We start from the raw sequence: 13,107 nt of genomic DNA on the forward strand, positions 1-13,107 counted from the left end.
TGAGATAGGTCTTACTAGGCAAGCTGTCCTTTACTAAGTAGCCCAGGCCAGCCTCAAACTCATAATTTCCCTGCCTCAGACCCCTGAATGCTGAGATTACAGGCCTTTGCCACCATTCCTGGACAGTTTTTTTTTTTTTAAAGGCTCTTTCTTTTTTTTCTTTCTTTGTTTTTTTCTTTTTTTATCGGTACTGGGGATCGAACTCACAACTGCCTGCTTGCAAGGCAGGTGCTTATGCCGCTGAGCTAAATCCCCAGCCCCTTAAGGCTTTTTTCATGTTTAGCTCTTGGTTGCCGGAGCTCTCCAGTAATAGAAAATAGGGGTCCCAAAGTTAAAGCTATGATTCATAAGCTTGTTTGTTCAGATATCCCTCAGAACTCTTATCAGTGAACTTCCAGTCTGTAAATATAACTAATGTTCATAAAAAGTCCATGTGTTTTCTTTAGGAAATCTAAGGTGTTATAAATCTGTGTGCACTGAAGAAATTTTGTTAATGCAACATGAGTAAATCAACACTGGTAGCAAGTCTTATTATAGGCTTGAGGAAACTAGTTTTTGGTTTAAGGCTCATTAGATTTTTTTTATCCTATATTTTTTAAGGATATTTTTAACATCTGTGCCTAATGAAGAAATTTGAGTTTTAAAACTATTTTGGGGACTTTGGGTATAGCTTAGTGGTAAGACACACGTGATTACCTTGCACAAAGCCTAGGTTTAAACACCCTAACACCAAAAAATACATAGTATGTATATTTTCAGCATCTTGAAGTCTAGGATTAGAGGCCTTGGTTGCCTTTCCCTGTTTGGCTCTTGGTGTTGTGCAGTGTTGTGAGAACAGATAGCTTTCCACTTCACCAACTTGGGAGCCCATGTACCCTAGACCTAACATCAAAAGATGCCATGTACTATAATTGCTTCAGTTTTTCTCCTTTATTGCACCAGTACTACTTTCATTAGTAACGTGGTGAAAGGATGCCTGTTCTAACTTACCAAATTTGAGATGAATTTAAATTCAAAGTTAACTTTTTCTACTGTTCTCCCTTTTTGTATATTAACATATATTTGTATTTTCATGCCCTTGGCCCTGAAAGTTCTCTGAGCTCCAAAGTAAGGTGCAGATTTTGCTTGTGTTTATAAATATGCTCAGTTCCACCCAGAGTATAGTTGATACTGTAGAGTCCCTCTAGCAGTTCAAGCAAAGGAAGCTTCATAAACTAGACTGAACAACTTTAAATGTGATAAATCGAAAGTCATTTAAATAAAAGTTATTGAAACGCTGATTGTCCAAGTTCAGGAATCCTATGTTTAAAGAAGCTACAGGGGCTCAGGGGTGTGACTAGTGGTGTCCTTGCCTAGGACTAGGTTCAATCCTTAGCATTCCAAAAAGTGAGGAAAAAAATTATAATGATTAATTTACATGCTGTGCTTCTTGATCACTCTAAATTCTAGATTCAGAATAACTTGAAAACATAAACTTGTTTTGAGACTAATTTGCTGTGACAGATTCTTCTTTGCAAGATCATAGTAGAATTTAGAAGATAGATAGCAGTTAGTAATCAAAACATCGGCAAAGGACTGAGGGTCAGCACAGTGGCATAAGAGCCTGCCTTGCAAGCACTAGGTCATGTGTTTGATCCCTGGTACCAAACAGTTGGTCATGTTATTTTCCCTGTCATAAGGGCAAGAAAATACCATGAAGAGAATCTTCTTTCCTTGACCTTGGTGATATGGACCTGTGTCCCAGCAACTAGGGAGACTGAGGCAGAAAGACTGCAAGTTTGAGTCCTGCCTGGATAACTTAGTGAGACTCGGTCTCAGAAAATTTCTAACAGCTGGGAAAGTAGCTCAGTGGTCACCTAGGATGCACTTGGCCTGGATTCAGTCCCCAGTAATAGAAAAAAATTTTTCTTTCTTTGTGGTTACCAGATGGCAAGGGGTTTAATATTTTACATCATCTGACTTTAGTAAAATTACTAGTCTCTTTCCTAGTTGAATCTGTCTTTCCAGTCTTATAGATTGTTTCCAAATGCAGCTTATCTTTTTCTCTCTACCTTTTTACTTTACCACAGGCAGGGAAAAAACAAATCTACTTTTAACACATAAGGAATTAATATTTAATAGTCATTCATTTCCTTTCTTAAATAAATAAACCTGTTGTAGGCTAGCACCTGGCCACACAAAGACCCTTTGCTGTTTCTGGTTAAAACGTAAATACTTAATTAGAGGAAAATCTTCTTTGAGTCATTATTCCGTAAGGCATTAGGTATACTTGCCTTGGGCCACACTTTTGCTAGTTCTCAATGCCATCTATTACCTGTTTGCAGATACAGAATACATTTACCTGGCTTCTTTATGATGTTTCCAAGAGATGAGTGTTTAACCTTTGAGCTATTTCCAGAAGAGATCCAGCCAACCAACCATCACTATAAAAAGTTGAATTTAGGATAAAATGAGATTCCTCCCATTCTAACCTCTATAATTATTTCTTTTAATGGCTTGGTTTGGCTTTTAGTTGCCTGAGATATTCAATAGCCTGCAAATAATTCCTTGCTTTCTCTTACATTCAGCCATAATTTCATTTTAAATTGTTAAAGATGTAGTGGATGTGATCATGTAGACCCACGGTCCCAGCACTAGGCAAGCTGAGGGAGGAAGTTCACAAATGCAGGGCGAGGCCTGACTGGGTAACTTGGTGAGACCCTATCTCAAAATTTTGAAAATTTGAAAAAAAAAAATTAAGAATGGGTTGTAAGCATAACCTCAAGATTCTTTAATAGATATTATTTAGCTACAAGCTAGCACATGCCTGTAATGCCAGCACTCAAAAGGCTGAGGAAGGATCTCATATCTGAGCCCAACCTGGGCAAATTAGTAACTGATTGAGACCCTCACCTCAAAATGTAAAAAAAGAGCTGGGATATAACTCAGTGCAAAGGCCCTGGGTTCAATTCCCAGTATTGGGTAGGTGGGGAACAACCAAAATCAACAGTAAAACTGGAGATTTTTTGCAGCTTATACAGTTAGAAAGCAGTCATAAGAGATTAACTTGTTAGCTAGGTGTGGTGTTGCATGCCCATAATCCCAGCTCTAGGTTTTCATTTATTTTTGGGAGGGGAGAAGTGGGTACTGGGAATTGAACTCAAGACCTTGTCCTTGCCAGGCAGGCATTTATGCCTATATCCCCAGCAATCCTAGCATTTGGGAGGCTGACACAGGAGGATCTGTGAGTTTGAGACCATCCTGGGCTAAATAATGAGTTCAAGAGCATTCTGAAATATACATTAAGACCGTATCAAAAAACAAAAACTTGGAAAACATATGCTTCGTAATATAATATATGATCATAATTTTACTGTGGTTTAGTTCTTTGTATACCCTATCATGATTCACTTTTTTTTTACCCAGGGCATTTACACTGAGTCACACTCCCCCTAGCCCCCCCCACCACACCTTTTTTTTTTTTTTTTTGACATAGGATCTGAAATCTTACTTACCCAAGATGGGCTCATTCTTGACAACCATCCTGCCTCAGCCTCCGAGAGTGCTAGGAAAGCAATAACCCAGAACTCTGAGGATCAGGAATCTTTACTTCACTATTCTTGCTGTGGTTCCTCTGCAGCTCCATTGAGATGTGAAATTGCAAACTAAGCAAGAACTTTGGATTGCTTTTTTTTTTTTTTCCTTATTGCCAGGTGCAGAGGATTGACCACAAGGCCCCCACATGCTAGGCAAGTGCTAGACCACTGAGCTATAGTTCCTGGCTTGCTTTTCTTAGTTCTTGTGATAGGTACCAAATAAAAGCTTACATTGTCTTCATTGTAAAATGAAAGTCAGGGGCTGGGGATATAGCTCAGTGCTGTAGCACCTGCTTGGCAAGGAGGGCAAGGCCCTGAGTTCGATTACTGGTACCAAAGAAGAAAATAATAAATAAATGGAATTCTGGGAAATTTGTTAAACATTTTTCTTTGAGATCTTGTACTGTTTTTGGAAAACCAACATATGGATGATGAGGTAGAAGAATGTTGTTGCTCTGCTGATCTGACCAGAAACCAGTATGTTGGTGCTTCATCAGTAACTCTGCTGTATCTCTGTATCCTCAGTGCCTGTCTTACAGTGACTTAGTTCATTTTCTGCTGCCGTAATAGTATCAGACTGGATAAATTATGAACAATAGGAATTCAACTCACTCGGGAGGCTGGGAGTTCACAGTCAAAGGATCATGTCTGATGAGAGTCTTTGTTGCCTTACACTACAAGCAGGAGACTTCATGGGGGGGAGGGCATAGGAGAGGAAAACTGTGACAGTGGTGTGCATCTATCATCCCAGCACTATGGGAGACTGAGGCTGGAAGGAGCACAGGTTTAAGCCCCTTCTGGGCAGTTTAGCAACTTAGCAAGAACCTAGCTCAAAAAACCAAAAATCTAACGCTTGATGAAATTAAATAGAAAACAATATATGAAAATGAATCTTAAAAAATTATAATTATTTTTAAAAATTATCCTTTTCCATTTCCTGTGGTTCAACAGAATGAAAATGTTACAGGAAGAAATGATGAACTCAACTGAGAGAAGACATTCCATATAGCCCCTGTCAGTGTCAGGCCACAGCAAGGTCTACAATATGAAATGGCCTAGACATATATCAGTGGTAGAGGGCTTGGCTAACATGCATAAGTACCTGAGTTTAATCCTTGGTACCACAAGAAAAACCACTTACCTATGTGTAATGGTGCAAGCGTGTAATTTCAGCACTCTTACGAGGCTGAGGCAGAATAATTGGAGTTCTATCCCAGCCTTGGTGACTTAACGGGATAGAGCATATGGCATAGGCCCTGGGTTCAATTCCCAGCACCACAAAAAAATAAGTAAAAAGGTCTTTTCCTGTTGTACACTATTGTGATTCGTAAGAGTTGAATATCTAAGAGGAATAGGTTATTAGTTTTATTTATTTATTTTTGGTACCAGAGATTGAACTCACGACCTTGTGCTTGCCAGGCAGGTGCTTGTGCCACGGAGCTAACTCCCGGGCCCTAGATTATTACTTTAAAAACTACTGATAATTCTTAAGCCGAGTGCATTGGTAGGACATGTACCTGTAGCCCTATCTGTTTGGGAGGCTGAAGTAGGATTAGTTAAGCCCAAGAGTTAGACAACATGGTGAAACTGCATCTCAAACCAACATCCCTCCAAAAAATATAATACAAAAATTTTAGGTGAGTATGAAAAAGCTATATTAACATGAGAAGTTGCATTGTGAATATATTAAATGCTACTGCACTGTTATTTATAATTCCAATATACACATAAATTTTATTTACAATAAAATCTAGACAGTCTTCTGGGGATATATCTCAGTGGTAATCCTTCACCTAGGGAAACCCTGGGTTTGATCCCCAATGATGCACACAGACACACTCAAAGGCAATCTAGTCTAAAAGTTTCCTATAAATGCATCTCCTTCTAAGCAGACCTCTTTGACTTGTGGAAATGCACTGTCCCTTGGATATGACACTTAAAATATTCAGAACTCTATAAATAGCTTGCTGTCTGGTGCTAAGGAGGACTCCAAAGATACCAAACTTCGCTGGACAAGGTGTCTGTTTACCCCTGTGATGCTAGGTGTCCTGTGGTGGATGAGGTGGGTTCTTGGATGCTTTCTGGGGATTGGTAAAAAAGATGCCTTTCACTTTTTTTTTTTAATCTACCGGGGATCAAACTCACGACCATGCACTTAAAGGCAGGTGCTTATGCCACTGAGCTAAATCCCCAGCCTGATGCCTTTCACTTTTTTTTTTTTTTCTTTTTCATCGGCACCAGGGATCGAACTCATGACTGCCTGCTTGCAAGACAGATGCTTATGCCGCTGAGCTAAATCCCCAGCTCCTGCCTTTCACTTCTGAAGTCCGAGGTTGAATCTAATCCAGGTCACCTTTGTGACCCTGAATTGTGTGAAATGAGGTGGCCACCTTAACCCTGTCATAAGAAAACATTTTAACATGGAAATTAGCACTGATTAGACTCCCTTTTAACAAGCATGGTTGAGAAGCTTGATTCCCTGGAGAACAGAGAAGTGGGAACAGAAACTAAATTACCTGTCTTAAGGTCAGCATGTTGGTTGGAAGACACAGGACCTACCATTTCTCTCTTCCAGCAGTATTAAACATGTAAAACAACTGGGCTAGACCAGAATGTCCACTGCATATGCACAGTATTACTTTCCATGTGCCTGTCCCTGTTCTTGTCCAATAAAGCTGTCCCTAAACTGACGGGGCTTCTAGACAAGTGATATGCAAACCTTTTCTGTAACAGGCCTACGAGAAAACACTTTAAGCTGTACAGACCATACAGTCTGTTGTAACCACTCAACTGCCAACAAAAACTCAGAAAATATATAAATCAATGCCAGTGTTCCAATAAATATTTATAAACACTAAAATTTCAAGCCAGGACAGATGGCATACTTGTAATACCAGCATTTGGGAGGCTGAAGCAGAAAAATCCCAAGTTCTAGTCACTCCAGAACTTGGTTTTAGTACCTAGAATCAAATTAGCAACCTCATGATTTACTAGGCAGACACTGTGGCAGTGAGCCATATCCCTGATCTCCAGGACAACTTAGATCCTGTTTCACAATAAGAAACCTGGGTATGGTGATTCATGCCTGTAATTGCAGCTTTTGAGACAGAAGCAAGAAAATTGTAAGTTTGAGGCCATCCTGTGCTACAAAGTGAGTTTAAGACCAGACTAGACTACCTAGCAGGACTCTTGTCTTAATAAAGTCTTGGGGGCTGGGGATTTAGCTCAGCGGCATAAGTGCCTGCCTTGCAAGCAGCAGTCATGAGTTCGATCCCCAGTACCGATAAAAAGGAAAAAGACCAAGGGGCTGGGGGATTTAGCTCAGCGGCATAAGCACCTGCCAAGCAGGTGGTCGTGAGTTCGATCCCCAGTACCAGGGGGAAAAAAAAAAAAAGTCCTAGGGCCAGTGATTTAGCTTAGCAGTGTAAGCACCTGCCTGGCAAATACGAGGTTGTTAGTTCAATCCCCAGTACCAAGGAAAAAGTCCTAGCAGGCATGGTGGCACATATCTGTAATCCCAGTACTCAGGAGGCTGAAGCAGGATAATTGTGAGTTCAAAACCAGCCTGGGCTGGAAAGTGAGCTCAAGGCCAGCCTGAACTGAATAGCGAGACCCTATCTCAAATCCACTTTATTTCAAGGATAAAAAGAAAAAGTCCTGGGGACCAGGGATATAGATTAGTGGCACAGTGTCTGCCTGGCACCTGTGAGGTCCTAAGTTCAATTCCTGGTACATCCCCACCAAAAAAAGTACAAAGTTGTGCGGACTAGTCATGGTACCATAAACCTATAATCCCAGCACTCTAGGAGGCTGAGGAGCAAAAGGATGTAAATTCCTGTCCGGGCTAGGAAGTTTATTGCCTTAGCAAAATCCTGCTTCAAAACAACAACAACAAAAAAAAATGGACTGGTGAATGTGGCTCATTGTGAGGGCCCTAGGTTGAATCACAAGTACCATCAAACAACAATACTGAAATTTTGAATCGTGTTTTCACGTCAGGAGGTTTCATTTCCTCCACATTGTTAAAAATATTAAAACAAAAATGTGAAAATTTAGGGCTGGGGATTTAGCTCAGCGGCATAAGCACCTGCCTTGCAAGCAGGCGGTGGTGAGTTTTGGTCCCCGGTACCGATTAAAAAAAAAATGTGAAAATTTTTAGCTTTCAGGCAATGGTCCAAATTTGGGCCACATTTGCAGCTCCCTCCATAGCCACACCTGTCAATCTGTCTTCTATACTGGGCACCTGTAACTTCAGCTGCTTTATCAAGTGTGTTTGGACAAAGTGAGGGGAAACAATAGATGAAACAGTGACTGGACTTTAGATTTTTTTTGATTCTATGAGGAGCTAAATATCAACCTAAGTGATAGCACTATATACAATGTAAGCACATTTACTCGAAAACTAATCTATTTTCACTGTGAATCTTTCTCCTGTGAAAAGTAATGTCAAACTATGATGGCTAGGGGCATGGGATGTAGCAGTGGTAGAGTCCTCGCCTAGCATTCACAGGACTCTTGAATTCAATTCACAGTACCACAAAAACCAAACAATAAAAGTCTATGATAGCTTGATACACACAAATCCAACATATGGATTCTTAGAGGTAAGCTGCCAGGTGTGATGCTGTGATCCCAGCATACTTGTAATCCCAGCACTTAGGATGCTGGGGCAGGAGGACTGCTGTGAATTTGCGGCCATCCTGAACTGTATAATGAAACCCTGTCTCAATAAGACAATAATAGATGTGACCCAAGCATAGTAGTATATGCTTGTAACAGCATTTTAGGAGCTGAGGAGGCTGAGGAAGAAGGATCACAGATTTGAGCCCAAAGGATAACAGCAAGATCCTGTCTCAAAAGATGAAAAAAACGTACTGTACCCAAAAAATGTCAAGGTAATTTCAGAGCATATTAGTTTCCTCATAAATTCATATTTCACTCTTCACTTCCCCCTTTATCCAGTGTTTACATTTTTCTACCATAAATTTGCTATCTTCAAAGCCAGACATGGTGGCATATCCATGTAATCCCAGTATTCAGGAGGCTGAGTCAGGAGCATTACTATGGGTTCAAGGCCAGCCTTGGGCTACATAGTTCAAGGGCACCCTAAACTATGTAACTAGATGCTGTCTCAAAAAATAAAAGCAAAACAAAAATATATAGTCTTTACAATAGGATCCAATAAGCTCCACTCTTTCCATTGCACTGCTTGACATACTTCTGTATGTGTGCGTGTATTACTAGGAATTGAATCCAATACCTTCTCACTGAGCTACATCTGTCTCAATGAGTCACTTAAGTTGCCTAGTCTTGGCTCAAACCTACAATCCTCTCGCCTTAACCTCCCAGAGTGCTGGGGTTACAGGTTTGTATCACTGTGCCTAGCATTTTAAATCACTTTAATAGGTTCCGAATACACCCCATTTTTGCTTTTGTTGCCTGAATCTGTTGAAGAGGCTGTACTGTTTTAAAAACTACAGGCATGTATCACCACTGCTGCTTTTTCACCCAAGCAATACCCAGAATATGCAGGTTTGATGGGTTCATCACTATTGTGTCACAGTATTTTTGTAAAGCCTCTTACAGTTTGCTTAGATTTAGTTCTTATGTTGAACTAAATCTGTTTGGTCACAACTTTGTTCAGGAAGCTGTTTGCTTGCATTGGGGGACTACTGAGAGCTTGTTTTAGAGGATATAGAGGAGTCAACAGTCTTAGGAAGCTTAAAGAAATGGTACGTGCAATCCCAGCTGAGACTGAAACCGGAGGACCCTGAGTCTGAGGCCAGCTGCGCAGTTTAACCAGACTCAGTCTCAAAATGAAAAATGAAAAGGGCTGGGGTTGTAGCTCAGTATTTCCTAGGTTCATTCCCCAGTATCAGTACTAATAATTTCAAGGTGCAGAGGAAGTGCCTTAGCATCTTTTTTTCCCCTTTCATTGTAACAAAGAAATGAAACTTCAGAGCAGGAAACACTTCCATCATGAACTAGGCACCCAGAGTGGGGCCAGATTTTTTTTGGTGAGAAATATAAATGGATCTGAGGTGCAGCTTTATGGCCTCTGCTGCCATAACACTGGAGGAAAGTGTGGCTTCTCCTTAAGAACTCTAAAACTGTATCTTGGTCTCCATGTACTCACACTCCCCCACTGTGTGCACATAAAGCACTGGTCTGCTTTACTTTGACCCCAGAGCTCTCGCTTGCAAACTTCTTGATGGACTAATGCTCTGCCTTTCCTTCAGGAAGTCATATTTTCAGGCTGAGACCTGCCCTGTAACCCTGAGTTTTAATGAGGTGCTGGAGTCTCATTTTCCTTAGAAAATTTGTTGGCTTTGATGGCCCCAAGTGCAGTTAACCAGCTGCATTTTCTCCACTTGCTCTGTCGAGTCAAGCCCCGCCAGTCCCTCATTCCAGTGGTCCCTGTACCCACCCTCGTGCCTCCCCATGTATGGATGGATGTATAGATGTGCGGGTGGCTGTATTTATGAGGTACTGGGGATTGAACCCAGAGCCTTCACACTGAGTGACATCCTCAGCCTGTATTTTTCATTTTAGATTTTGAGACAAGATCTCCCTAAATCATTAAAATTGCCCAGCCTGGGCCAGAACATGTGATCCTCCGCCTTCGGCCTCCCACATTGCTGGGTTTACAGAACAGTGCCACTATAATGGGTTCCATGACCCCCTTGTCCATTTTAAAGTGTCATGAATATATATATATATATATATATATATATATATATATATATTTTTTTTTTTTTTTTAGAGTGAATAAGTCACTTTTTTTTTTGTCGTTTTCATTTTTATCGGTCCCAGGGATCGAACTCACGACCACCTGCTTGCAAGGCAGGTGCTTATGCCGCTGAGCTAAATCTCCAGCCCCCATGAATATATTTTTTTTTCTTGACATCCTTGCCCCTCACTTCCTTTTCTCTGTGCTCCGAATCAACAAATATAGTTGGTTGGCAAAGCCTCACTTTTCCCTTTCAAAGGCAAACAAGAGTCTCTAGATTTGCCTGTTTGACTTCTGATAAAGGGAAGCAGGGTGCTGTAGAAGAGCATAATAAAGAGAAGGCAGATTGGAAGTGCTCTCTAAATCTGCTTTAAGTGGCAGGGCTTGATTTTCTAGGTTAAGGGAAGGGAACTTTAGCCTATGAACTTTGGTATGAAAACAAACTTTTGAGGCAGTTAATCCAAGTATCATCCCCACTCTAACATGAGCTGTAACCAGATGAAAGAAACCGCTGGGACCACATGTCCAGATAAAGAAGCTATTTCTTGAGGCTTTGCCTGGGCTACTGACTATTGGCTGAGTGAGTCACCCTACAAGCCAGATGTGTTCTTGGAGTGGTGACACTGGCTGGTGAGAAGGCCACATAAACAATTCTACTCCACATTAAGTACTAATTAACTGGATTGATTCTGGGTGAAGGCAACTATGTTCTAGACACTGGGATGATTCAAGTCCACGTGTGACCCACAGGTTGCCTGATGAGACTGGTAATTACTCCTTACACACGTGTTAGGAAGGCGTTAATGATGTGCTTGAGAACAGATCAGATCTTTCCAGATGTATCACTGATTTTGTGAGTGAGGTTTTGTGGGAACCTCATGGTAAATAAAGGTCAAAATTTCTCTAGGCAGAAGAAATAGTGTAAACTGCCATGGATGGTGCATACTTGTAATCCCAGCACCCTGGGAAGTTGAGGCAGATGGGTCACAAATTCAAGGCTAGCCTGGGCAGCATAACCTACCTCAAAGAATTAAAAGAAAAAAAAAAAAACAAACTATTAAATTGGGCTTGTCAGAGAGAAGGAAATCTGATTTACTGGTGGCCTACCTCCCAGTTCTTACTACCCTACAACTGTATTATGTATATACATAATACAACTAGATGCACTTTTCTAGTCTGTGAAAAAACTGGGGTAGAGGGGGTCAGGGGCTTAGCTCAGCAGTGGTAAGTTTCTGCTTGGCAAACCCTAGGTCATGAGTTCGATCCCCAGCACCAAAAACAAAAACTGGGAGTTAGCTCAGTCGCATAAGTGCCTACCTGGCAAGCACAGGCAGTCATGACTGTGATCCCCAGTACCAAAACAAAAAAGAGAAACAAAATTTTAAAAACTGGGTTAATAATATTCGAGTAGCCCATATCCAGAATGCTTGGGACCAGAAATGATTGGAAATTTGGATTTTTCAAATTATGAAATATTTGCATATGCATGATGGACACCCACTTGGGACCCTTCCGCCTGCCTAGGCTTCCAGGAATGGTGGGATTTCAGGTGTGCACTACCATGCCAGGCTCCAAAGTCTTCACATGCTTCTTCAAGGAGCACTCACTTGGGACCCATTCAGGGTTCCAACCTCTTAGTTCCTTAGCACCCTCGTTGTAGTTCTCTGCTCCGAGGCACCTGCCACTCTCTCCAGCGACCAGAGATCACAAGTTGTCTGTCCTCCCTTTGCCCCAGGAGCTCCTATGCAGATGGTGCCTGGCTTACCCGAATCTGCCCTGCAGCCCAAGGCTGTCCCACTCAAGTGGCCTCACGCTTGACTGCGGGGGAGGGGGGCGGCGGGGGCGGGTACTTGCGCAACACTTTGCTTTCCTCCTCAAGAAAACGCGAGCAAATGCAAGAATGCCACGGATAGGGCTGGGGGTTTAGCTCAGTGGCATAAGCGCCTGCCTTGTAAGCAGGCAGTCATGAGTTCGATCCCCGGTACCGATAAAAAGAAAAAAAGACCAAAAAAAAAAAAAAAAAAAGAATGCCATGGATGAAAGTGTCCTCCAGTTATCCTGTAAAATGAGGACTCTGGATAGCTCTGAAGAGAGAGAAGCGAATAGCTTGTCTACACAGGAGCAGAATCGAGACTGGCATCCGCCTCTCGGCCTGAGCGAACCCCATGCCGCGGGTCCTGGAGTCCTTGCTCACGGAGAACGACCCCAAAGCCGAGGTGGCAGCTGAGACCCCTGTGCTCCCAGGGCTGGGACTCCAGGAGCGACGGGTCGGCTCTTGGGGGTGCTCCGGGCTCCCCTAGGACTTGGATAAGCCCCTCGTACGCCTCGGCGGTCAGAACATCGGGATCCCCGCGGGGCCCTGCACGGGCGGGGTCAGCGGCCGCTCCGCCCCTGTCCCGCCTCCCGCACCAGGTCCGGCTGCTTGCTCCAGGGTCTGCCCATAGTTTCCGCGGGTCGTGCGAGGTGGCCGAGGCTGCAGGCTGCGGCCATGGCCCGGCCTGTGCAGCTGGCGCCCGGCTCGCTGGCGCTGGTGCTCTGCCGGGTGGAGGCGCGGGAGGCGGCTGGGGCGGCGGCGGAGCCAGGCGGGCGCACAGTGTTCCGCGCCTTCCGCCGCGCCAATGCTCGCTGCTCCTGGGACGCACGGCTGGCGCGCGCCGCCTCGCGGCTGGCCTTCCAGGGCTGGCTGCGCCGCGCGGTGCTGCTGGTGCGCGCGCCGCCCGCCTGCCTGCAGGTGCTGCGCGACGCCTGGCGCCGCCGGGCGCTGCGCCCACCGCGAGGCTTCAGCATCAGGACAGTGGGTGA

General features: G+C 43.2%; 1 protein-coding gene across 5 annotated transcripts in view; it reads left to right on the forward strand.

Moving 5' to 3' along the window:
* Positions 1-12,166: 12,166 nt before the first annotated feature.
* The window catches only part of Stox1 (storkhead box 1), a 63,450-nt gene continuing 62,509 nt past the window's right edge, over positions 12,167-13,107 (forward strand). For 4 of the 5 annotated variants that reach the window (XM_063239605.1, XM_003473661.4, XM_063239606.1 and 1 more), the window contains exon 1: positions 12,170-13,103. In XM_063239605.1, coding sequence (XP_063095675.1) covers positions 12,794-13,103 — 310 coding nt within the window. In that variant the 5' untranslated portion in view covers positions 12,170-12,793. Of the gene's footprint in view, positions 13,104-13,107 lie in introns of all 5 variants that reach the window. The other variant, XM_063239608.1, reaches the window with a different exon arrangement.

This window comes from Cavia porcellus, unplaced genomic scaffold, assembly GCF_034190915.1.
Source record: "Cavia porcellus strain 051 isolate PalLab524CR breed Dunkin Hartley unplaced genomic scaffold, mCavPor4.1 scaffold_28, whole genome shotgun sequence".
Taxonomy (NCBI): Eukaryota; Metazoa; Chordata; class Mammalia; order Rodentia; family Caviidae; genus Cavia; species Cavia porcellus.